Source organism: Equus caballus, chromosome 9 (assembly GCF_041296265.1).
Source record: "Equus caballus isolate H_3958 breed thoroughbred chromosome 9, TB-T2T, whole genome shotgun sequence".
In the NCBI taxonomy this organism is placed as follows: Eukaryota; Metazoa; Chordata; class Mammalia; order Perissodactyla; family Equidae; genus Equus; species Equus caballus.
The window spans coordinates 64,275,931-64,303,518 of NC_091692.1; the positions used below are offsets into that span (position 1 = coordinate 64,275,931).

The 27,588-nt window shown below is 34.7% G+C and overlaps 1 protein-coding gene across 49 annotated transcripts in view; it reads left to right on the forward strand.

Moving 5' to 3' along the window:
* Positions 1-27,588, forward strand: part of RIMS2 (regulating synaptic membrane exocytosis 2) — a 572,519-nt gene that overhangs the window by 248,990 nt on the left and 295,941 nt on the right. For all 49 annotated transcript variants that reach the window (XM_070221631.1, XM_070221642.1, XM_070221652.1 and 46 more), the window contains one exon: positions 25,802-26,727. In XM_070221631.1, coding sequence (XP_070077732.1) covers positions 25,802-26,727 — 926 coding nt within the window. The remainder of the gene's footprint in view (positions 1-25,801; positions 26,728-27,588) is intronic.

Below are 27,588 nucleotides of genomic sequence, written 5' to 3' on the forward strand. Positions count from 1 at the left end.
TTTTTCTGGCCCCTAATCAATCAGCTAAGCTATTCATCACTACCAATGAGTCCGTATATGTTTTTTTCTCTTCATACAAAGTAGATAACCAGGTATACTTGCTGAAGGTTTGCCTATTGAGAGAATTTCCCTTCATCACTGCTTTTTTTTTTTAAAGATTTTATTTTTTTTCCTTTTTCTCCCCACAGCCCCCCAGTACATAGTTGTACATTCTTCGTTGTGGGTCCTTCTAGTTGTGCCATGTGGGACGCTGCCTCAGCGTGGTTTGATGAGCAGTGCCATGTCCGTGCCCAGGATTCGAACCAATGAAACACTGGGCCACCTGCAGCGGAGAGCGTGGACTTAACCACTCAGCCACGGGGCCAGCCCCCCATCACTGCTTTTCAGGGTCAACCTTGAATGGGCTGAAGTCCAGCAGCACTCCATTTTTAGCTTACACTCACATACTGAGCTGGCCCATTCATTATCCAGGCCCAGCCCTTTTCTTTCTTCTTCAGCTGATTGCAAGTGAATATGAAGTTCAGAGGATATATTGATGCAATAGTGTTAAGTGATTGGTAGTCTGGTCCACCTGTTTGTAACAAGTAAGCTACTTGTGTCCTCTGGACCTGCTCAACCCCAATCCCAGATATGGAATGCTGCTGAGCCTGTCTGACCTTATGATTTGGTGCTCTCGTGATGGGCTCGTTGGGATGCATGGTCACTTGATGTCCCAAGGTCAGATGTCCCATCTCTACCAGGACCCAACAGCATGACAGAAGCAGTTTTTATAATGGTTCTCTGCTTTGATAGCATGGCCTTGTTCCAGAATCCTGTGGATTTATGTTACGTTTCTCCTGTTGGGGCTTTCCTGAGACTCCACATGGCATATTTTTGTAGCTATCTCTAGTACCATGGGTTATATGGGATTGTATAGCAAACTAGATCCATTGTAGATCTCTTTTTTTGCTCTGGGCCCTACTGAAAACAAACAGCTTCTTTTTTTCTCTGCCAAAATGGGTCAGAGCAGTACAGTCATGTGTCGCTTAATGATGGGGATAATTTCTGAGAAATGCATCCTTAGGTGATTTCATCTTTGTGCAAGCATCATGGAGTGTACTTACACAAACCTAGATGGTATAGCCTACTACACACCTGGGCTATATAGTACTAATCTTATGGGACCACTGTCGTATATGTGGTCTGTCGTTGACTGAAACATCATTACACAGTGCATGACTATATTCTCAAGTACAGAATATTTTACCTTCAAAACCCAAGGGTCCTAACAAATTTCAGACTTTTTTCTTAGTGTTTAGAGGTACAAGGTACAATCAACATTACTTTGTGTTGGAGATGTTCTGGCATGTTTCATATTACTGAAATCCTAAAAACTTAAACTTACTGAGATTTCTCTCTCACTTCACCTTCTGGAGTGCATGTGGCTTACCCTCAGGTTGCTGTTCTGGTTCAGTTAACATGCTGTTATCAATATAGTGGACCAAAGTAATGTTCTGTGGACCATTTTGGTAGCAGGTTTCCTTTTGACTATATTATGTCAGAGAGCAGGAGAATTAACACATTCTTGGTGAATATATACAGTTATTTGGCCTATGTGAATGTGAATTGCTTCTAATTCTCCTTTCCAATAGTGAAAGAATACTTTCATCAAGTGAATAACAACACATCACATATTTAAAACTGTGCTCATCAACTCTAGTAAAGATACCATGTTTGGCACAGTGGTTGCAGCTGGGGCTACTACTTGGTTATATTTACAGTAGTATATTATCATCTTCTGTGGTTCATTTGGATTTACAAAGGCAAGACTGGTGACTTAAATGGGGATATTATAAGGACCACCAATGTGGTACTATTTAAGTGTTTGAGGGTGGCACTAATCACTGACGTTTCCCTCAGAATGCAAATTGTTTTTTATTTACTATCTTAGTGGTTGTAGTGGAGTCACAGGTACTCTCCAGGGTAAAAAACCAATATTTTGGTTCTGCCAATTGCTAAGTATGTCCATTCTGCTTATACGTTTGGAAATCAGGGAAATAATCCCTGGTGGGTCTACTGTGAGATAGATATAGGCTGGGAGTCCATTTCTTATCTGACACTGTATGCCCCTACTCTATTTGGGAGTCAGGGATCATGATGGTGCTTTAGGTCCCTGGATATTAAGTGTCCACTTAGATTCTGTATCCAACCCTGAAAAGGTCTGGTCATTCCCCTTTCCTATCATCCCCATTGATGCTAGAGAGCCCAGTTTTCTAATAGCATCTTCTATCCTTAGCCTGGGCCTACAGAGGACAGCCACCACTAGCTTTTCAGCTATGCTTATGTCCCGCTTACCAGAGTACTTGTACCAACTTGGTAAATGAAATGGCCCCTGGGTTTGCCTGAGGAACATAGTCAGCCAGTGTGTTTCTCAGTCTTATATAGCAGAACTATTCTAGCATACATATTTCACTAACTCTTTTGAGCCCTCCCTTTGTAATCTTCCAGGGTAGTACTGGCATCTCTGCTTCTTTTAATGTAGACCGTTACTTTATAAGCTTTCAGGAGCTATCTAGCTGCATATTAAGACTATCTGCTGTGGCCCTTGCAAGGGCCCTTGCAAGAGGGTTAAAATCTGGAAGTGACTCTTTAGTTGAGGAGGGCACTTTGCTGAAGGCGGGAAGTACATGCCATTATAGCAGTGAACACTCACAGCAGCTAGGGGAAGGATTCATCAGCCTGGTGAAAGGGGTCTGGGAAGGACACCAACAGTGTCTACCATAAGGAGAAACAAAAATTATGCATATCTTCTTGAAATAAAGAGACTTAGAGACTGTCTATAGATCTCAGTGTTTTACCATATCAGAAGAATTATCTGTTTTGTCTAGAGAAGGAGGAATCTATATATTTCATAGAGTAGTTAATGAGGAATATGTTGAAAAGAAAAATGATCTAAATATAAACGTTTACATATAACTTTGCTAAAGAGGGTGAATGTAGAAAAATACAATTATTGAATGGATTACATACTCCAAAGATAGCAATAGTTTGATATTGGGAAATTTGCCAATATCTTATCTAATGAGGTATTAATATTTTTTCTTTTCACTCACTTTTCCAGAAGTTTTTCTTTATACTTGAAGATAATGTTACTTATGGAGTGCTCCCTGTTTAAATGTAGTTATTCAATCACATATGACTACTTAACTACACAAATGGAAAAGTTTCCAAGATTTGCATCTGTAACTTCTATTTGTAGAGCTGAAGAATAAAATATGATTTCATTTTAAGAAAACATTTTTATGAAATGGTTACTTAATTTTAAAATGTAATATGTACTTGGTGTTGATAATAAATTGTCAGACAAAACTCTCATCCCATCATACTTGGGGTCCCTAAGTCATGGACAGCTCAGTAGATTTCCTCTGGTGTGCGTGCCATTTGGAGTCCTGTTACAGAGGCTGCTATGTACACTATCTTGGAGGAAGGATCATCTTCCAATGTAGCTCCCCGGTGCCTGTTTAGTTCTCCAATGAATGCCAAAGACCAAATGCTCTGGTTTTTGGTTGAGGGTGGAGGAACTGGAGGTACCCTAGTTCTGATCTCTTTATCTTTTGTAGACACCTAGTCTTCCTGTGTGACTATGACTTTCTAATTTACACTTATATTTCCTGTTAACAACTGTAAGGAAGCGGAGTTAAGAAAGTAGGCTTGGGGTTTAGTAGGTAAGTCATATATTTTTAATGTGAATGATTGAAATGTATTGGATCTGCCCTGTTGCACATGATCTTCTTATCTGAAAGTATTTTTAGAATCTTATATTTTTTCTTATTATCTGCTACTGGATAAGACAGCTAATTCTTGAGTATAAAATGTATTAGTTATATGAATTTCTATATTAAATCTATGATGTCTTTGAGTCGGGCAAGCTTTGGTGACTTTTAGATAAATGTTAAAGAACATCCTAGTTATTTATTCAGTTTGTCAGAGTTCTGGACAATTAATTTTTAAATGCTCATTAGACTTTATAGTTTTACATTATAAATTGTCTACTGTCACACCTGATGCAAACTTTTACATTCAGGCATCAAGGGTAAGGTATTTAGAGAACAACTCTTTTAATATTCTTTTAAAACTTTCTTCTTTATGAAGTAATATGGTAGGTCTAAAGGAAATCAGATAGTTGCATGTTAGTTTCCTTATTGATTTTTTAGAGCCAAGGAAATTGACTTTAAAGTGGTTGTAAATTTTCCATTCGTATATGTATTTCTAATAAGAATTATAGGCTATTTGTTATTATATGTTTTGCTAGTTGTCCTATAATTTTGATAATCCAAAAATATTTGTAATGTCCATAAAATGTGAAAAAGTCTGATAAAGTTATGGGGATGATTCCTTGAAATAAGAGTGGTTTAAATAAGCTAAGAAAAATAATGTAAATAAAAAGTTGCATTCTACATAGTTAGAACAATGAGTTTCAAGTATGTGGCTAACAGCTGGGTATACTTTCTTTTTCTTTGTTTTCAGAAAATAGTTTGATTTCAGTATTCTCACAATTGCTAACTACAGATCAGTTGCGTATTTATATGTGCATATGCCTTTTTATATACGATGTATGTGTGTATATACACATACATGTAACCCAAAAGCTGAAGATTAAAAGGATGACATAATTTTGGCCAAAGAAATTGTTTAAAGTGATGTACAAAATGGGACTTAATATTTGTTATGATTTCATTTTCTGTCTATATTATGGATTGTACTGTAAGGACAAACAAAACATGAAAATGTAATTGCACTTTTAGAAGAATGATTAATTAGTTCATGATTCAGCACCACAAAAAGCCAAGAAAAGATGAGAGACATCTGGATTGTAGCTCTCTATCCCTCCTGTGTAGATGCTGCAGATGATATTCAGGCAGATGGGTATTTAGAGTAGTCTTCCACTGCAGTTTCTATATCCTTCCCCCTTACTCCAAGATAGGAAGATACTAATGACTTTTTTCCCCCAAAACATTTTCTTAGAGAGTGAAGAGGCTATTTTGACTGTAGGACAGTGCTTGCAACTTCCAGCAAGACTGGATGCTGTTTTTTTTCCTTATGCCATAGTAACTGGTTTGCATGAGGAGAGTCAGCCCCAATAGAACTAAGAAACACAAGAGACAAACAGAATATAGTATGGAATACAGTATATACAGAATAGAATAATAGCAATAGTCTTATGTAGGGACGTGGGAAGTAATTTTAGCAGTTTATCAATAAATTAAATACACACAAAATGTTTTTCTTTGAATTTTGAAAGATCATAGATAATATTACATATTAATATTTAACTTTTGCACTTTACAAGGCATTTTTTACATACAAATTTTAACTTACTAACGTGGCACCTAGTAATACAAAACTGTGTTTTATCTGTGACTTTTGCATTAGAAAGTCATTCAAAGACATTTTTTATTCAGAAGTTATCATCTCTCCTTCACATTAATAATTTCCAGTTGTAATTGTTTAATTTGTTAGGATCAAGTTCATATTTCAGTTTGAAAAGAGGGGATAAAAGGGCAGAAGAAAAGAAGAAAGTTGAACACCTTTTGCAATTTATCAGGATATGTATAAAAGCATTCATTTTTTATAAATAACCAAAGCATTAATTCTGCTTATGATAAATACAGCATATATCTAATACTAGCTACAATAAACATTAATTAAATATTTCCATTAATAGTTTACCATCGTTAAGTTGGTTGTATAGTATAGATAATGCAGATCTCTTTAAAAAGCTTTCCAAAGAAGTTTAAGCTGAGTTTTTTTTCCCCTTTAGATATTCATATAACAGGTAGAGACATTTAATATCATTACATTAAACTTTGAGGTTTTTTCCCTTCAAACATGCAGACTCTTTTCTTAGAAGTTTGATGATAGCTAACAGAGTACTTTCTGCTGTTGTATAACATTTACTACATATACTACATTTAACGAAGACTCTGAGGATATGGCTCCTGCCTCAGAATCTTTTATTGAGCCATTTTCTTATTTTGAAATGGATAAGATAGGACACTTCTGATTTGTTGAAATGCTTCTTCAATCATGTATAACCATGCTCACTTCTTTTCTTATTTGTTATTATTCTTAAGCAACTTTTTGTTCATATGTATTATAGCAAAATTATTTCTTAACATTTAACTGAATATTTAATATAATACTTATCTTTGAGGTCTTCATTTACCACTTTTGTTGGGCCGTGAGGCTTAAGTTTTGCTTTGGGATATATTGGTTTATTTTAAGATATATGTATATATGAGATTGTGTATATTAGCCTTTAGTTTCATTTCACAGTATTTGATGATCATTACTTCCCCACCTAGACGTCTGAATGTTTACTATTTTTAATTTTACTATGAAATTATTATTATACTCTATTCAATTTATTATTTTTAGAATTACATTTAAATGAAAAACAAAATAATAGTCAACAGATCACAAGGTGTGTAGATGCTCTCTGTGATCTCACTAAATGTTCCCTACAACTATAGATTCTTCTCTACTACAGAAGCTGCGAAATGAGAAGCTCATCTTTTCATTGTAGTGTCAGTGGCCTTGTGACTCAGTTCTGCACAAAGAGAACATGGTCCACTAGTGCAGCCTCTCTGGCTTCTCCCTTCTTCCTTCCTGACACATGCAAGAAATGCTTGAGTTGCAGTATTCAAAGTCCAGGATTGTACAGCAATACATTACAGAGAGCCTGGTGCCTTGTCGGCATCATCGAGTGCTGTGCCAGCCCTGGACTGACTCCTTGTGCGAGATAAATGAATACTTCTCCTGTTAAAAATGCTGTTTGATGGATTTTCTGGGACTTGCAGCCCAAGGCAGTATTAATTGATTATTAGATTAGCTTTTAGAGATGAACTGCAGAAATGTTTGCACATTATTGCTAAAGCAGGCAGGGGACATTGTCCTGGCGAGGCCTTCGTAGCATTTTTATGTATATCCTCAGAAAACACTAAGAGATACAGAGAATATTATTTTATTAACGCTTTTAATCCCAGTCATGTCTAGCAAAATGCTTTGTGGCAGTAGGAAATTAAGATATGTATGAAGGAATAAAAATTGAGTGAAACAGAATATATAAATTATTGTTTACTGCTTAAATACATTTTGTTAATATACACTTTCTGATTTTAATTTTTAACATTAAGGGCATATTGCCTTTATAATTTTTTATTCAGATTAAACTGCATAATTTTTTTAATGCAGTTGTTTTATACATTAAAAATTAGTGTTAAGAAAGAAACTTTATAGGATTGCTAATTAAATTACTAAAATATTCCTACCTTAAGCTAGACAGTTTATTTTATTGCACTGCTATTTTATCAGATAAATTAGAACTGAAAGTTTTCAATGTTTGTTGATAGTCTGTATTTAAGGGAAAAGAAAGATCCCATTGAATGATTAAGAATCTGTTACTCTCACAAAATCTACCAATTTCTAGTATTTCATTCAGGTTTCAAGAAATCTAGCCAATGTACGGAAACTAAGAAGGAAAAACTATGAGGATTTATTAGGAGAGAGGAGTTAAATCTAATCTCTATTTTTGAAGAATCAAAAAGTTGTATGTATTCAGTTATTAGTTCTATTAAATTCTTTTAGAATACATTTATATTAGGAAAATAAGTAACATTTGTATATTACTTAGATATGTGTATATTCTTATATAAATGCTATTAAGGAACAATTTAAAATTTTGAGAGTACATCAGAAAACCCAAATAATATAATTACTCTTTTCATATTTGTGTAATTATGTTTTTTTGTCCAGAAGACCAAAAAATTCAAGACCCTATTATTTCAACACAGCCAGGAGAATATTATTTTGTAAAATTGCCAAACCCCACAATAGACAGTGCAGAAACTCTCCAACAAATAAAAATTGCTGCTGACATTATTGTTTATCAATTATTAATGTTAATTAACCAACTTTATTTATTTTGTATTATGTATTTATAGAATTTATTTATTTTTGTAGTAGTCATTGGATCATGTGTGCCTTTATTCAATCATAAAGGAAAATGCTTCTTAAATTTTAAATATTAAAGTAAAAAAGCAAACTTTCCCGTTCATTTTAATGTTGGTATACAGTAAAACATTAGATTATCATGTAAAATTAGGAGAAATCAGCTCACAGAGATGAGCTGATATCACCTTAACTCAGAACCTGGTTACCTAAAGTTATCATGATATATTTCTCCCAGCTGGATAGTATAGTAAAAATTCTACAACAAGTATATAGTATTGTAGCATCATAATTTACAACAATATAGTATATAGTATGTGATTATAGTAGGGTAGAATTAGAGGAGATCTTCATTTTCTAATCTGAATGATGCGTTTTACAGAGAAGGGAAAATAGAAGCCCTCTAGAAGGGTATTTTTGTCATTCAGACATGTGTATGATGGGTTCAATTTGAGTGGTGCTTTATAATGTACAGTTGAAATAGGTAATTGTGGCTTAAAGAAATTTTCAGTATTGAATAAACTTAAATAAATACTACAAATGATAGCATGGGATAACATGAGACACTGAATAATTGTAATAGGCTATGGAGTGGGTCTTTTCTTGTTGCTTTGGAATTAGGGACTGAAGCCTAATGTGGACACAAAAGCATTAAGTACCCCATCATTAAACAAAAGTCCTGCCAATAGTTGGGGCTCAACATTTCTCTCAGGGTTTTCTAAAAGTAGATAAACTGGTAGCTACTTTCAACCATCACCCCTAGTGGAATCTTCACTTTCCATAATGTAAGAGAGGACTGGGGAGAGAGAAGGGGGAATAAAGCAACCTGAATAATGAATCTGGAGCCTCCTGGGGAGAGCAGTGGCCTTCTCCTTCTCTTTCCACTAGTTTGGAAAGGAATATGCTATCCCTCTCCATCAAAAACCAAGTGAAGGTACTCTGAGTTACTTGTAGTGATTAGAGGCTATAACAGGAAGGGGATAGCGTTCTATTCCCTGGTTAGCCATCTACTTAGACAGTAGAGTTATTGATCCATCTATCTTTGTGCCTATTTCAACAGAGGCAAAGGTAATTGGAAAAAGAGTGGGAGTGGGGGATGCATGGGCAGAGAGCAGCCTGTGTTTCCATGTGGGGTGGAAAGGAATGTGTAAGTGTATTATTCATGTTTGGCAAGGTTATGTAGCAATAATGAGCAAATCTTCAATGCTTAACATCAAAAAAGTTACTTCTTGCTCGTATGTAGTGCAGTATAGTATGGTACTGTGGGTTAGCATGACTCTCCAGAGCAATTGCCTCCCATGTGGTTCTGCCATACCAACTCTATCATCTTGCGACTGCACTATCTAGTACATGTAGGCAGAGGAAGAGAGAGTGGAGAATTGGGCATGGATTTTTTCTTCTACCAGCTCAGCCCAGAAATGATTCACTTTCCCTCAGAGCTCACTGGGTGGGATCAATAACTTGGCCTCTTCCATTTGGAAGGGGAATGAGAAGTACAGTCTTCTGTGTGCCCAGAAGGGGAGGAAAAGTTGATAACACAGGACTCCAGCACTATCTACCACAATGAATTTCCTGTAGGTGAAGTCGACATCAGTGAAGGTTATGCTTGAACTATTCTCGATGTCTTTATGGAATGGGAAAGATAGTTGAATACACAGGTTGGAGAAAAATAATAACATTTTCATATTTATTCCCTGGCAAGCTGAGACAGTTTGCTAAACCGCACACATAAAGTACTGAAGCGTTTTAAGAGTACAGGTTCTGGAGTAAAACTGGGCCCAAATTCAAGGTCTGTTACTCCCTAATTGTTTTCTTTTATTTGATGTCTCTGAATTTCACTTTCCTTGTTTGTGCAAAGGGTATTATAATAAACCTTTTTCAGAGTTGTTTGTCAGAAGTAAATGAGATCGTGCAGTAAATCACCATGTATGGTATTTGGCAGATAGGAAGTAATCAATAAATGTTAATGACCATTGTTGTTGTTAGGCGTTTGGGGGCTTAGGGAAAAGGTGCACTAGGAAGTAAACTAGGAATAAAGAAAAAGATGTGGGAAAATATGCTTGACAAAATTTCTTTAATTCAACATTTCTTCTAGGTTCAACTAAAGGAAAGAACACTTTCTTTTCAGACAATTGGCCTCTGCATTCCCAGTTAGCAGAAATATCCAAAAATAATACCTTTCATCATTGAGCACTTACTGTGTGCCAGGCGTTGTGTTAAATACTGAACATGTATTACCTCACTCAACTTTTATTACATTTCTTATTCCCATTAATAGATCAGGAAACTGAGGTCACATTACTAATCACAGAGCTAAGTTTAAAACTGCCTCTGCCTACTGTTTAGTTAAAGTGGTGATCAGATTTTCATTCTTTATAAGCAGCTATGAATATAGTACAGTTCTATTGTGGAATAAGACAAAAAAGTTAATGTGATTTATGTAACATCGCATGTGTTTTCATTATTAATTAGGCATATAGGTTAAGCATTTAACTGCAAGTGCTTACTTTTTTTAACCAAATCTATCAGTTTTAGTTTTTAGAATTTATTTGTTTTCCCAGCTGTTTAATTGGCTCTGAGATTGACAAGTTTCCAGGATATCAAGTACCTTTCATGTATGAGGAGTGTTCACATATAGCATAGTGTTTAAGAGCTTAAGCCTTGGAGCCTGAAGAGCTAGTATTGGTGTCCATCAGCCAGACAACCAGGAACATATCTCTAGTCAAATAAAGTTGAATATTATTATTTACTATAGCAAGGGAGGCCACACACCTTGTGAAATTGTGGGGCATCTCAGCAAGAAAAGGTTAAGGGAAGCCTGTTATAGGATTTGGGCTCATAATAGATGATTTGGGTGAGGATTCAAAGAAATGGGGGTCTATGTTGAGTTGGATGCTGTTAGACAGCAGAGGCAGTTTGAGTATCTTAATTTTTATCTAGGAGGTGAGAGGAACAGAACAGCAGTAGAGTTGTTACTGAAGAAGCAGTAGTCTCTTTTGTAGCTAGGGGAGGGGAATGTTTGATTATTTTGGTTGCCCAGTGTCTTTGCTTTTATCTCTGTTTATAGACTTGATGGTGGAGTGGTATTGTTTTTTCCTTGTTCCATATTAGTAGCAGAGAGTCATTGTCTGGTGTTCCTTGAAACTGTTTACATTTACCAGGGGCATACCAGAGCCTAACTGATAGCAACTAGGCCAACAAGAAGCTGACAGTTGTAAGGGCAGCTTTTTCTCGTACTAGTTTTAAATTCCTCCTCTGCCGGTTACCAGCTATGTTATTTTAGGAGGGGTAAATAACTTTGCATTCAGTTTACATATCTGAAAAATGGGGATGATAGCAGTACTACCTTCTTCATAGGATTATTTTGAAAGATGAATGAGTGGATATATGTAAAATGCCCAGAACACTACCTAGTACATAGTCAGTGCTCAGTTTAGTTAAACCACCACCACAATAATAATAATAATAATAATAATAAAAACAATAAGTCAAAAAATAATACTACTCTTCATCACACATGTTAACTTATGGTATAATGTGTTCAAGCATTTATATCCACTATAGAAATATAATCTACCAAGTAGACAAAGATGCTTGTGTTGGCTAGTTAGGACATATTTTGTTCAGTGATGGAGAAACACTACCAGATTCTTACTGTTCAGTGTTATTTATTAAATATTGGACAATAGAACATATATTTTCCTACAAACCTTTCCCTCTATTCTAAATCTTATTCATTTAGACCCTCAAGAAAAAAAACTTGCAAACTTTTGTTTCTTTCTTTTTCCTTACCTCCTACATCTAATCTGTCACAAAGTTTCCCAGATTTAGCCTCCTAGATTTGTTTTGTTTCACTGTCTTCTACTGCCTTAGTTAAGGACCTCATAATTTCTTACCAGGATCATTGGAATAATCCAATTGATCTTCCTACCACTAGACTTCTCCTGTCCCTTGGTTTAACAAGACCATTGCATGAGTTAACTTCCTAACACAAAACATCTGATGACCTATTCATTGTCTACAGGGTAAAACTCCAAAATGCTTATCATGTTACATGAGCCCTTTTTAATCTTTACCCTGCTTTCTTTTTTGGTTTTCCAGATTTTCTATTTCTACTTAACTGCTTTCTATGTTTTATTTTTTGTGCCATTTCAAATTCTTTGTGCAAATAATTATGGTATAAATAATGCCAATAAATAAAATAATGTAAAAAGGATTTTGCATAATATAGAAATCTAGAATAATGAAAAATGAGAATAGTTCTTTTTTGTGGTTACCTCAAGATGCAGACTCAGTTATATAATCTAGTGCCATCTAGCGGTAAATACTTTGAGTTTTCTCTACGTGACCCACTGGGAAACTTTAAAGGCAGCTTCCCTGTCTACCCTCTTTCCCTGCCTACTGTCATTACACTGACCAGTGGACCTTTAGAAATCATACTTAGCAAGATTTTTAAAAGCTTTAACATATTCTACTTTCATAAATACATTTAAACTCTGTCACAACATGTAATTCAAACAGAAGAGGGTAGGATCGGAGTAGAATGTCATATTCAAAGAATTGCAGAGATTTTCAGCTGCTGTTAAATTAAAACTGAAGGCGTTTGATTTCTGATTTTTAGTTCTTTCAAAAAGTAAAATTAGGTTTATAGTTATCAATGACTGAGAAAGAATTCTTTCTTCCTCCCTTACTCTCTTCCTTTCTCGAACAGTGACTGAGCTCCTGCTAAATGTCAGCCCCTACATTAGGTATTCTTTGCAGTAATGAATTGAACTCTCAAGATGAATAATCATAGCCATTTGGCTAACCATTGCACTTTTTTTCTAGGCTCTTGTTTAGCTGAGCAACGGGGAATAAGCAGTGCTGTGCTGGTAAATATTTGACAATAAGCTCTCCAAAGAAAAAAATACTGATTTATGGCATTTGCCAATTTTCTTGATGTAAATATTCCCAATATGGCTGATTTTAAGCTACCAGTATGACATCACTGAATGCAGAGTTGGGAGGAGATGCTTATAGTAGATCTTGGCTCCAGCATGACACTGGATAAGGAATTATGACCTGTGCTATAGTATTCTGCCTCTTTCATTTGAAATTACTCTCCCCTTGGCTTATACTTTATTAGACAACCTACATGTGTTTTCTGTTCTTAGACCTTTTTCACCTATAGCAGCCTCTTATTTACTTGTTTTTTCTTTTGAAATAGCAGCCAGGTTACTAGTGACCCAGATGCCTTAGAATTCTCACTAGGGACAAGTCTCTCTCTAGCCTCAGTTAGCATTGTGTTTAGCTATATGTAACATAAATCTCATAACCATAATGCTTAAATAAAGAAGGAGTTTATGTTTTTCTCACGTAAACACAAGTCTGGAGATAAATAGCTCAAGGATGATACAACTGCTCAAGGAAGTCAACAGAGACCTATGCTCTTTTTTGCTGACTGTCCTGCTACCCACAGTGTGTGGCTTTCAAACTCATGGTTAAAAGAGAGCTGTTGATTTCTAGGCAGCAGGACCACATTTCAGTCAAAAAAGAGAAAGGGCAAATTATGACAGGTGTACGCCAGCTTGCTCTATTTCTTTTCATTAGGAATAAATAGCTTTTGTAGAACCGCTACCAAGTAAACTGCTATCCAAATCTTATTGGCCAGGACTATGTCACATGACCACCCCTAGCCCAAGAGAGCCTTGAAAGTAGATTTTCTAGACTAAGCACACTGTTTCTCTTAATAAGATTTTATCTTTAAGAAAGAAAAGAGATTCGATATTCAGTAGTCAACCATGTTTGCCACATTCTCTTTTGCCTTTGGTCCTGATTCAATCCTATGAACACTATAAATCTATAAATCCTTACTACTTCCTCATCAACTTACAGGTTAAACAAAGTGTTATTTTGAACCCTAAATCACGAAGTCCTGTGTTCATTGGAGCTGCTTTACCTTAACACAATTCTAGACTTAAATTCTAGTTCTAGGGTTTTGGTGGATACCCTCCTTCCTTACTCCTATGTTTCCTTCCATGTGGAGAGAGCTGCTTTAGAATAGTATTCCTAGCTTCCCTGTACTCCCTGTTCTACTCTGCCCGTGAAGATAAGGAAGTAGCACAAGTAGCACTTTCATTTTCTCTTCTCTTTCTCTTGGGAACAAGCTGCTCAAAGAGAACATGCATTCTCTTCTGTTCCTTCCTTAAGTTTTACAGGGACAGGCTATAAAATAAATAGTCTTAGACCAGTGTTGTCTGTCCCTGGATAGTTGTGTTTGTATGATTCTGAGGCTTAGTATTAGGAAGCCCACTTTTACATAGATACAGGCCAATTCTCCAATGTCAGTTTTATCAGTAATAGAGATAAGATTTTACGTGCCATCTACGTCTTTGTCTGTTTCAGATTTAGCTTGGAAGTTGGGTAGGGGATAGTTTAATGTGAATTACTTAGAAAAAGCAGCCTGTTGCTGTTGCTTGAGACTTGTTGAGTGTGATTTGTTTTTATCACTTTCTAGCATTAAATAGAACAAGTCTAATGTCATAATTATTGTATGAAATTTAATATTAAACATAAAATCTTGTGATTTTTATCTCAGAGAAGATTTTTATCTCATTAAATGACTGCTGTTAGTGTAAAATTGGAAATGCTTTAAAAAAAACCACATGGTTTTCATACATAAGGGTCTCAGAGTACTTACTTTTCACAAAGGAAAAACCAATTTCCATAGAAACAGAGTCCATAAACATCATGACAGCTGAAGAGAAAGTAACATACAGACTATTTAGAGTCTGTATCACAGATTCTGTGTTAGCCAAGTTTTTAGTTGCAAATAATAAAAAACCCAACTGAGACTGGCTTAAAAAATAAAGGAAGTTTGTTGTTTTACCTGATATTGTTTTACCAGAGGTACGCATTGTTTCAAGTGAGAATCGATCCTGATTCTCACATAACATGACTCAAGACATAATTTCTTTCTTCCTATTTTTATTGTCACTAAGTAGATATTGACCCCATTTTGAGAAGACTCCTCCAACTCATGACCCTAAATTGACTTCCGGTAGCTTTGAGAGTTACATGAATTCTCCATCATAAAACAGGAAATCTATGTCTCAGCGCTGTCAGACAAATGCCCTTAGGAGTCACTGTGATCGGACCAGCGTAGGTCATTGTGCCAGTCATTATGAGTAGGGATGGTACATGAAGGGATAGTACTCTACTAATCATGGCTCCACCTCTAAGGCAAGTGAGGCCAATTCAATCCAAACCACAAAACTGAGAAAGGAGGAGACATTCCTTCCCTTCCAAGGAAGAAGGAAAATAGAAGAAAGAGGACCAATCAACAAATAATCCTTATAGTTGTTTGCAGAGTACATTTCCTATTTTCTTCATTCAGAATACTTTAAGTAATACAAAAATTCACCTATTTTTAGCTTGTTACCTAACAGATTTTTAGAGAATCTACATAAGTGAAAAGTTAAGCAAGTAGTTTCACAGTGTGGTATTATTTTCTGTGAGTTACCTTTAAGATTGCTGAGGAAACTGCTATAAAAGTGGTAAAAAAAACCATAATTTATCTAGGGGAATTTATATTAAAAAACATGTCCACATTCAAAAGACAGTCCTGACTCCAATATCTAATCTGGTGTCTTATCATCCTTATAGTCTCAGGCATGCCTTTTTGTTGATATACTTCTTTTAATGTGGTGTTTAACAGAGAGCATATCATGTTTTAAATATTATCAAACCACACAAAAACACTTGTTGAAATTTAACAGCCTTCTTTCACAAAGCTCAGCCCTGCCAGTGTCTTCCATCGCATTCTGTCTCTACTTACTTGGGCCCTAGCTCTAGCAAGCATTACAATTTTTTTCCTGGCTGTAGTACATCACTGGCAGAGGAAATTTGTAGAGGAGTGTCGGGGACAAGCAGGTAAGAGGCTAAGAGGGCTTTATTGAAGGGAGAATTGCTTGAGGGAAAAGAGCAGAATTATTAAATTATTAATTTAAACAATTATCAAGTTATTAATTAAAAAGAGGATGTTTTATGGAAGTTTTGCTCTATGAGATACAATGCTATCTTCTCTCTCTCCTCCGTAAACTTTCCTTAAAATTTCCAGCATGTTTTAATGCTTTTCTAGATATATGCTATGTAGATACATGGATTTTGGGCAGACTTTCTGAGGCTGGGAATAGAGTGAAAACAATGGTACTCCAAGGTATAATTGTATATGTACCATTTTTGAAGACAGCCACTTTTGAGGACAATCTGCTAGAGTCCACTTTATAGTATTTTCCTGGTCTTAAAGAATTAAGGAATCAAGAGTATCTATCTTAGACAAAATCATCCCACTTGCAACAACATGGATGGACCTGGAGAGAATTATGCTTAGTGAAATAAGCCAGACTGAGAAAGATAAACACCAGGTGATTTCACTCATATATGGAATATAAACAAGCACATGGACTAAGAAAACAGTTCAGTGGTTACCAGGGGAAGGGGGATAGGAGGTACAGGAAGTGAAGGGGAGCACCTATGTGGTGACAGACAAGAAATAATGTACAACTGAAATTTCACAATGATGTAAACTATTATGAACTCAAATTTTTAAAAAAGACAGGAAACAATAAGGGTTGGAGAGGATGTGGAGAGAAGGGAAGCCTCATACACTGCTGGTGGGAGTGCCAACTGGTGCCGCCACTATGGAAAACAGTATGGAGATTCCTCAAAAAATTAAGAATAGAACTACCGTATGATCCAGCTATTCCACTGCTGGGTATTTGTCCAAAGAACATGAAAACACAAATGTGTAAAGATACATGCACCCCTGTGTTCATTGCAGCATTATTCACAATAGCCAAGACTTGGAAACCTGGATGAATGGATAAAGAAGATGTGGTATATATACACAATGGAATGCTACTCAGCCATAAGAAACGATGAAATCCAGCCATTTGTGACGACATGGATGGACCTTGAGGGTATTATGCTAAGTGAAATAAGTCAGAGAGACAAAGTCAAATGCTGTATGATCTCACTCATAAGTAGAAAATAAAAACAACAACAAATAATCACATAGAGACAGAGATTGGATTGGTGGTTACCAGAGGGGAAGGGGGGAGGGAGGAGGGCGAAAGGGATAATTAGGCAAATGTGTGTGGTGATGGATTATAATTAGTCTTTGGGTGGTGAATATGATGTAGTCTACACAGGAATCGAAATATAATGATGTACGCCTGAAATTTATATAATGTTGTAAATCAATGCTATGGCAATTAAAAAAAAGGGGAAAAAAAGAGTATCTATCTTGAAGGGAGTACACTGCAATATATAAACAGTGGGGCTGGTTGGTGCTTAATTTGAAGCAATGCAATGTTAGTATAGATAGCTAAGGAACACCAGCATATCATGCTGGGATGCAGATGTTAGTTGCTGTTTTCTCTCTTAGAGAAAGAACATTCTGTGAACTGAAAGATAAATTGTGTTTCTTTAATTGATCTAATTGAGTCAGATCTGAATGTGCAGATCATGTAGAAGTAATTTATGTCAGTTCCTTCAGGTTTGTATGGAGATGTATAGCATGCTATGTGTCTATTTATTGGCATGTAAACATACAGGAGTTGTACAGAAAAAATTCTCTTGCCACAAATACTGGTATAATGAGAATTCCCACATTTAAATAAAATGTACTTTGTTTTGTCATGGTAGTTGCACCAAACAGTACTGTATTGATTTGGTTATCACGAATTCTTTTCCAAGAAAACTCTTGTTTAGCAAGTGCTTTCTTTGTAACTGTCACTCACTGAAATAATTTGATTGAGCTGTATTCTCATGCAGATTAGTGGCAGGCTAATTGACAGAGATGTACCTCTATTTTTCAAAGATTCTTTTTGTTCTGCTACTAAGAAACAGCTCTTCTTTGACTCCTCACCTCTCCCTATCTCAAACAATGCAGTTTTCTTCACATCTTTGAAAAAAACCACTTAAATTCTCAAGTTGCTCTTACATATCAACAAAATAGCACAAAAAAGATTCAGTAGTTGAGAGAGTTAAGAGGTAAATATTCTCAAGACTCCTGCACTGAAGGCACATGTTTTGCTTGTTCACTTGAGAGTAGTATTTTGGGTAATTTGTGAGTTTATTTTTCAAGGTAAAATACAATTAAAGAAAACAAGTAGTGTGAGTTTTGGCTAATTCTATCAAGTTAGTATTGTAGATAGGTGGTCTAATTGGGCAAATGAAATTTATTTTTAACACAATGTAAAAAAATCCCTTGGCTATGTAACTTTATTTTCTTATTCAATAAATATTTGAGTACCTACTGTGTGCCAGGCATTTGGAAATAAAGTGACCAAAACAGTGATTACTGCCTGTAAAATTTACAAATGAGGAGACAGACAGTAAACATGACAAATAAAAAATATAACATAATTAGAAGGTGATAAATGTTATGTAAAAGATAAAAAAATAAAGCACGTTAAAAGGATTGGAATTAAGGGTGCTAGGGGTGGAGGCAGAGATTGAACTATTAAATAGAATGATCAGGGTAGGCCTCCTTAAGAATGTGGGATTTCAGGGAAGACTTGAAGAAGTTCTCTACTGACTGGAAGACTAGAAAGTGTCTCTACTGTACTGATCTGGAGGGAAAGCATTCCAGGCAGAGGGAGCTGCCAGAGTAATGGTCCTAAAGTGAGAGCATGCAGGGAAGCCAGCACAGCTGGATCTGAGTGAGCAGGGGCGAGCAGTAGGGGAAGAGGCCAGAAAAGTACTGGGTGCCAGATCCCACAGGACTTGTAAGCAAAATGGGGAGTTAGTGAAGGGTTTCAAGCATTTTAGTGATACAATCTGACTTACATTCTTGTAGCTGTGTCACGACCGAGCTGCAGGAAGATAGAGTGGAAGCAGGGAGACCATTTAGGAAGTTTTTGCAGTAATTCATATAAGAAATGACGGTGACTTAACCATGTTTGTACTAGTGGACGTGTTTGGGTTCCGAATATTTTCTGAAGATATATCCAATAGAATTTTCTCATGGATTGAGATGAGTGACTGAAAGGAAAGAATTGCCATTAACTGAGATGGAAAATGCTGCTTCTACTTAAACCTGCTTATCTGTATTTTCAAGCACTGTATGATTCTTTTTCCTAATAAGGAAATAAACACTTAAGGTGAAAATAAATTATGCACATGTTTGGTTTGCAGATAAGCAGCACCTATCTTTTTCTTTGCTGTATACCTCTAGATGTGTTTGTTTCCTTTTATAGAAAGAGATTTGTCTTTTCTGAATAGCTGTGATTGTAGGTCCTAACCAAAAATCTCTAAGTTGTCTCCTTGGAGCAAATACAAAAAGGAGGAATAAGTGTATTAAACCAGTCATTGGAGTTCAATAAAGGAACTGTAATATTAAAAGAATATAAAAGATTTCAGGGAAAAATGGAATAAAATAGTCTTTCTGGGGGCTTTCACTGATTTTGGAAGATAATTGTTAGCTAAACTTATTTATACTTTTTTCCTCTTTTATTTCTTCCATCTTACTCATTGTACTTCTTTGACTTCTTTGTATTGTTTTCAAGAAATCTTTCTTTATTGTAGGATTGTTTCTAAGGCTGCCCTAAACTCAGATAGAGCACCTTAAAGAAGGAAAATAAAATCACTGCAGGTTTAGATTATCTGCTAGTATAGAATGGTTCCCAGTCTTTGTGTCTGTTTTGATATGGCGGTTTGGGGAGGGAGAGTGGGGAGTACGGAGTGCGACAGGGGGTTCCTATATGAGAGTATCATTTGTGCACCATTTCCTAGAGATTTGAATATCCAAGGTCTTCATCTTTCAAATATAAGTTGAAAATCTTGTCATGAATAAAATAAAAGTTAATTTAAACTGCTATTTGATTCCTAGAATCATTTTGTTATTTTGTACTTTTGAAGGACTAAATACTAAATACTAAAATTATTATTATTCTCATGAAAACTTTTTAAACCTTAAGTTGAGTCCTCATAAATTTGAATCCATGGAAAGCATTTACCCAGGGAGTTTTTAAAAAATGTAGAAGTAAAGAGTTAAAAAAGGGGAAAATAGTCCTAAAAGGACAATGTAACTCTCCAAGGTAGGGAGGAGGAAATAGTAGACTTAGAAAGATCAGTAGAGAGTAAAGGGAAAGTGGTAGTGGTATTAGAAATTACATGAATGCAAGTCTGGGGTGGACAAATAAGAGCAGCTAGAAACAAGGTTAATGGTAGAGGAGTAGGCAGAGTGCAGCAGAGTGTGCACTCTAGTTGGGAGAACACCGCCAAGAGAACTCACTGTAGTGGTAAAAGTGAATGGAAGGCAAAGTCAAGAAGGTTTGCTATCATAGCATCAACTGTAATGTTTCTGAAATCTTTTGAACTTATAAGTTTGGAAGAATCAATATTTTCTGTGAATTTTTTATTCAGTTTGATATGAACCGTGAGGTCTAAATGGTTGAATTTTATTATTGGTTAATATTCCTGTGAAGATGAATTATCTTGAGTTTTTATTGCATTTCTGCTTGAATAATCTACAGGTCTTTGTTAAGAATCTCAGAGGGTAAAAATGACTTTATTTGTCCCTGCTCCTCCCACCTCCCCTCCCAATCTCTGCTAGATCTCTATTTGATTCTAGGAGAGAATTCTGTAGATGAATACTGCACAAATAGTTGAATGGTGGTACCATGTGTTCCTAGACCTTCAGACTTAAAATTCAGGACACCAAAAAACAGCACAGCACTTTTGCATGTCTCTCCACTCTTCAAACACTGGTCTTTTCTCAATTTTATGTGTTTATTTGGAATCACTTAAATATAATTCTTAGAAGTATAATATTAACATCTAAGGAATTTGTGGTATTATCTTCTTTTCTATTTTAATTTTTTTGGATGACTGAATAGAGGTATTGAGAGGTTAAGTGATAAAGTGAGCAAAGCTTGATTTAAACTGGGTGTCTAACCAACTTCTTAGTTCATGGAACACATTATTTTTTATTAAATTTCTACAGAAACTACTACTTCCTGTCCCATTGTACCTTTGGGGAAGCATTCTCTTTTTAGTAAAGATTGAGAAGCCATCACATTTTATTATCACTATGCATTCTATAGTGAAAGCAGTGCAGTAGACTTAGTAACAAGCACAATGAATTTTATTTTGAAAATACTGTAATTCACATAGGAGAACGTGGTTTACAGATTTCTGAATCTGTCCGTTGTAAGTATAGTGCTCAGAAATGCCTTGGATGTAGGACGCATTTGGTGTTCAGTATTGTGAGGCACTAATCAGCTAAGTACCATAATCCTCCTTGCAGGGTACATTCTTACTTGACCTGGAGCTATATACAGCCACATAGTAACAGCATTAAAGAATAACTTTTTTCTTAACAGGCCCATCACTAGGGGATTTTATGACTCCATCCGTGAATGAGTGTTGTTTTATGTGTAACTTTTTAGTAATTGAGTTTTGAAGTAAAATGATTGCAAGCAAGTAGAGACTTTCAAATCATCTGATTAAGGATGGCTCCTATGATTTTGCTAGAGCTAGAAGGATTAAATGAAAGCACTGCCTGGCACAGTGCTGATGTATTTTTGTCAACATGATGCTTCATGCTCGACAGATGTGCATTGTTTGAGCAAAAGGTAAAACTATAAAAATATGTTAAATATTGTGATATTTAAAAAAAGATCTTATTTTTTTGATGAATATAAATTGTTTGATTTGTTAAAAGATTTTGTAGGAGTTGTAGGAATGGAGCTTATATATTTCATGTTTTACAGGATCATACACTTCTGTTAAATCCTTGATTTAATGTGTCTTGATAACTTCAAATTTCAGAATTTGATTGCAGTGTTATGTTTAAACTATATGGTTAGCATTACGTAATTGAGTTAATGAAGTATCATTTTAATTTATTTAGCAATATCCATGCTTTATAAAGCTTTTAAAAAAGTGGAGGCTTTTTTTTTCAGATTATTGATTCTTCAAGTGTGATTTCTATTCTTTTATTTATAAAATGCCATTTATTTAATGATCTTTACTAATAAAGATTATGAGTAAAAGATTTTCATATAGGTAGTGCTTAATTGTAATAACATAAATTTGAATCTGTAGAATTAGTAATCTTTAAATTCTTCACTCTATTTTCAGTGTCATTATGATTCTTAAAAATTGTATAGGTGTTATTAAAAATATATGAATATTAAAACTTAACTTCCATGTAACCTTTCACTGTCCTTATAAATGTTTTCAAATGTTTACTGGATTATGTTTTCAGAGACTGGATGATTATTTTATAGTATATATGGTCAGTATTGTAAGTGGTATAACACAAACCACATAGGATGGTAAAGCTTGTAAATATTAAGATAGAAACTATGGTAAAAATGTGATGAATTAGTATACAACGTTTAAATTGAGACTGCCTTTAGTAAATTGTGAAAGTGACTATAATTGGGGAAAAACTCTCTTTATTTGGAGTTTTCCTATCAGTCAGTTTTATTTTTAGACGTAGCATTTTGAAGAGACTATTGGTAGTTTCTTACTCAAACTCTTATGCCTATTTACAATAACGTTTATAATGGAGTGTCGGGTGTGAATATATAGCTAGAATATTTAAAAATAGGTTGAATTGTTAGTCCATATGACAAAAAATTATAAGTAATGAACAGAAATGCTACTTATTAAAGTCAATTTAGGGTATTTCTGTATGTGAGTTTTTATAAACTGGCTCCAGTTAAGACCACTATAATATGGTGAAAGAGAAAATGATTGTAACAACCTACCTTTCAATTAAGAGAAGCAAGATGAACAGATATTAGGTAAATATAAAGTGGAGATAAATCTATGCTGATATTGTTCTATCAGAAATAGGGATTGGCTGAGGTAAAGGAGTAAGATTAAGGCGCTGTACAAAGTCACACATACATTTTATTCTAAAGAGAGGCATAATTTTGGATTCTATTTCTTAATTTCTCAGAGTCTTTGAAGGATTAAGTGAAATATAACATCTTAGATGAATTGCTCCATTCTTTTGAATTGCAACCTATGGGTTAAGTACTGTTATATGCTTTAGGATTGTTTAGAGTAGAGAAGTGTAAAAATTATCTTTAAGTCCTTTTGCCTATTAAACGTTTTCCAGCTGATAATAATAAATGCTAAGGCTTGTTTATAAAGGCCAGTAATGAAGATAGAGATTAGAGTTATAGTACTTGAATTTTCATGGATTTTCTACAGTTCCTGGAAAAACGTAGTGTCTAAGAAATATAACAGCTTTAATTTAAAGGAGAGTATATATGAAATAATCCATGATACAGTTGGTAAAAATTGTTTTGACGTAATATTTTGGAGTAATTGGTAGCAGATTCTTCATTGTTTGGTAAGAGTATTCTTAGAATAACTCTTGCCTTGCTTCTAGCATAGCTTTAATATACTATAAGTACTATACCTTAAAGTGTATTTTTAAAAACCTAATTCTATGTTAAGTAACAATGACAATTGTCATCCCAATTTTAGAAATCATGATCACTGTTCTATTTTTACTTAAATCCAGTACAAATCAGCATCTACAGTATGATTCACACGCTTCAGGCAAATTCATAATCTCTAGAACAAAGTTGATTGCTGGATTTGATATTGAATTTTATTTTCCTAAGTTATGATTTTTAAAAAGCACTTAGATGGCTTGCTAAGGAGTAGTTAGTAATAGACTTTCTTTTGCAACTGAAGTCTATAATTAAATATTCTTATTTATCAATAAAATAGAATATATTTCCTGTGTTATAAAGGCTTACTATGTTCACTTTGTTTATACCTACTTACTTTCAAAAACTTAGGTTAATTCCTCAGGGAATGAAGTGTTTCTTTTTTCCCCTTGCCTCTGTCCTATAGTACTCAGTGTGATGTTAAATACATTAGTAGATATCCCTAATTTACAGAGATTTTTTCTAAATGTTTATTTGTAAAGTGATTGACACTCAAAATACATTTTGTCAAAGAGTCATTTTATAAACAATGGTTGGATTCTAAAGCCCAACAACAAAAGCGAAATTAACATATAATAGAGCTAAATTACACCACTAAAACAAGTAGTTCCTTCCTTTCACTTAAGGTACTGTTACTGCCATGACAGCAGTTGGGGAACGAGAAGGACTGGACTATTTTAGCAAATCAGTGGGTTTGAGTATAGAAGAAAAGAGCAAGCCATGAAAAGTAGAGATATGCTAAAGGATAATTAACCAGTTCTTTAATTCAACAGATGTTTATTGAGCACCTACTGTGTGCCAGCCTCCTTAGATCCAGGTTGCCCATCCTCATGAAACTTAACATTTTAGAGTGTTATAGTCATTCCTGGATAGAAAGAGATAAGATTACCTAGGAAAGAAGTGCAGTGAGGAAGAAGGCCATTGTTAGGTTTGAACTGCCTTCAAAATATCCAATTTCTCCCTTAACATTTTGTGAAGATTCTTACTTCAATTTCTTATATGACCTTACATTCCGCATTTTAGAGATTAATTTATATTAACAATCTTAAGTATTTTTGATAATATTATAAAACCATCCATCCATTCTGATTTAATCTGCTTATTTTTCTTTTGACTCCCAGCTGAAACTAAGTATAATGGGGAATTGGAATTTACCCAGTTTGGGATCATGAAATCTTTTGAAAGGGAAGGATATGTGAAAAAGCTTTAGGTAGGTTCTAGAGAGGAACTACCTTGGAAAATCCTCGATTTAATAAAACAATAATTAAGAATTCAGTAGATTTATATTTTATAAAATAGCTTTGAGTAAAAAAAGAAAGAAAAGAGAATAGCAACTTAATGAGAATACGCAAAATATTTCCTCTACTGTATATTTTATATAAGTGGATTATACTCCATATAACTACATTATTCAGGTCTTAGTTCAAATGTACCCTTTCAGAAAGACCTTCTTTATCAAAAGTAGGTTTCCTCAGTCGCTTTTCATAATTTTACCATTTCAAATTTCTTTCATAGTACTTATCACTATATGAAATTACCTTATTTGCTTATATGCTTTCTGTCTGTCTCCCTCACTAGAAAGAAAACTTCTTGAGGGCAGGGACCTTATGTGTCTTTTCTCTGTTATATTCCCAGCAACCAAAATCATATCTGGCATATAGTAAGCCCTAAATAAATATTTGTTGAATGAATGAATAGATACTAGAGCTACAAAAGTGTATTAGACGCATTCCTTCCTGCCTCAAAATTTAAAGTCTACTGGGACAGTACAGAATGCTAACTAGGTAACTGTAAATAGGATGAGTAGTATTGTGCTGGGGAAATACAAAGGCACAAAAGTGAGAGTTGTTGAGCTATCTTACTGGTCTATGGGAATGAGGTAATACTGCTTTCATTTAACAAATCACATTTTACCTCCTTTTTCTGTTTCCAAAATTTATATACTTATATATAGTTATAAAACTTGCTATTGAGTCCACACTGAATTTTAGGGAAATTAGAATGTATTTAATTAAACAATCTCTAAATGAAATTTTTAAAAAATTTGTAACTTTTAAAAAAATTTTAAAATATTATCTAATTTCAGGGCATAAGTATACTCCATATAAAGTGTGTCAGGCATGTAATAACCATATCAAAAATACCTTTTCAATTTCGTATTTGAACCGAATAAACTGAAACTTTCAGTAAAACTTTTGTTTTGGCATGACTTTATAATAAAATTTTAAAAAAAGAAGCAAAAGAACTATTTGAATTTATCCATCAAATTCAACCCACCAGTCAATCAATAAAATGTAAAATTGTTTAAATGTTGCTTTTCTTATCATTCTTTTTCTTTGGTTACTTAGGAAAAGAAGTCCATCAGTGTCCAGAGATCAGAATAGAAGATACGACCAAAGGGAAGAAAGAGAGGAATATTCACAGTATGCTACTTCGGATAGCGCGATGCCTAGATCTCCGTCAGATTATGCTGATAGGAGGTCTCAACATGAACCTCAATTTTATGAAGAATCTGATAATATAAATTACAGGGACTCCAACAGGAGAAGTCATAGGCATTCGAAAGAATATATTGCAGATGATGAGGATGTAGAGAGCAGAGATGAATATGAAAGACAAAGGAGAGAAGAGGAATACCAGGCACGCTATCGAAGTGATCCGAATTTGGCCCGTTATCCAGTAAAGCCACAGCCCTATGAAGAACAAATGCGTATTCATGCTGAAGTGTCTCGAGCAAGGCATGAGAGAAGGCATAGTGATGTTTCTTTGGCAAATGCTGAACTGGAGGATTCCAGGATTTCTATGCTAAGGATGGAACGACCATCAAGGCAAAGATCTATATCTGAACGTAGAGCTGCCTTGGAAAATCAGCGATCTTATTCAATGGAAAGAACTCGAGAGGCTCAGGGACCAAGTTCTTATCCACAAAGGACCACAAACCATAGTCCTCCTACCCCCCGGAGGAGTCCAATACCCATTGATAGACCAGACCTGAGACGTACTGACTCACTAAGGAAACAACACCACTTAGATCCTAGCTCAGCTGTAAGGAAAACAAAACGGGAAAAGATGGAAACAATGTTAAGGAATGATTCTCTTAGTTCCGACCAGTCAGAGTCCGTGAGACCTCCACCACCAAAGCCTCATAAATCAAAGAAAGGGGGTAAAATGCGCCAGGTTTCACTGAGCAGTTCAGAGGAGGAATTGGCTTCCACACCTGAATATACAAGTTGTGATGACGTTGAGATTGAAAGTGAGAGTGTAAGTGAAAAAGGTAAGCACTATATTCTAATCACACATTTCCCTGTAATTGATTAGATAGGGTTTTCTTTTTAGGTTGCATTTCTGAGTAAACATTTAATAGATATTACTACCTTTATTTTGAAAGTTTTTTAATGATGCTGATTTGTGAAGAAATTTCAAGTTATAAAAAGTGAATATCTTCTGTTGTTCTGGCAGAAGAAAAGTCTATTGATTTAAAAAAAATTTCTTTTGCTTTGTTTCTGAAAATTTTCTTGCATCATTTGATGGCATATTTTAAAAATACCTATTAGCCATAGTTGTAAATTTACTTTTTTGTGTTTTCTTTAAAAGTAACAATATGTTTACTATAGAACATCTGAAAAATTCCTCAAGGTGTAAAGAATGAAATACAAGCTATCTGTAATCCTTTCCCTCAAATATAACCATTGTTAACATTTTGTTGTGTTTTCTTCCCTTTTTCCTATGCATATATATTTTATAGATTTATAAATTTGGTATCATACAATAAGTAATATTGTATTCTTGTTTTTTCAATTGCTATCATATCATTAGCTTTTTTCCAAGCCATTAGATGTTCTTCAGAAATATGTTTTAAATGGCTGCACTAAGATTCTACCATAAGGATGTATCACAAGCTAACTATTCCTTTATTTGGGGGCATTGCAGTTGCTTCCAATTACTAGTATAAATAATATTATAATAGTTATCTTAATACATATTTTTTTGCCTATATCTCTGAGTATTTCACAAATACGTATTTGTGCTTTGATTCTTTTAAGCTTTTAATTCAGAGTACCAACCTGCTTTCCAGAGAGGTTATAATACTCTATACTCCTATTAGATGTGCTTGAGCTTTCAGTCTTTTTTTCTT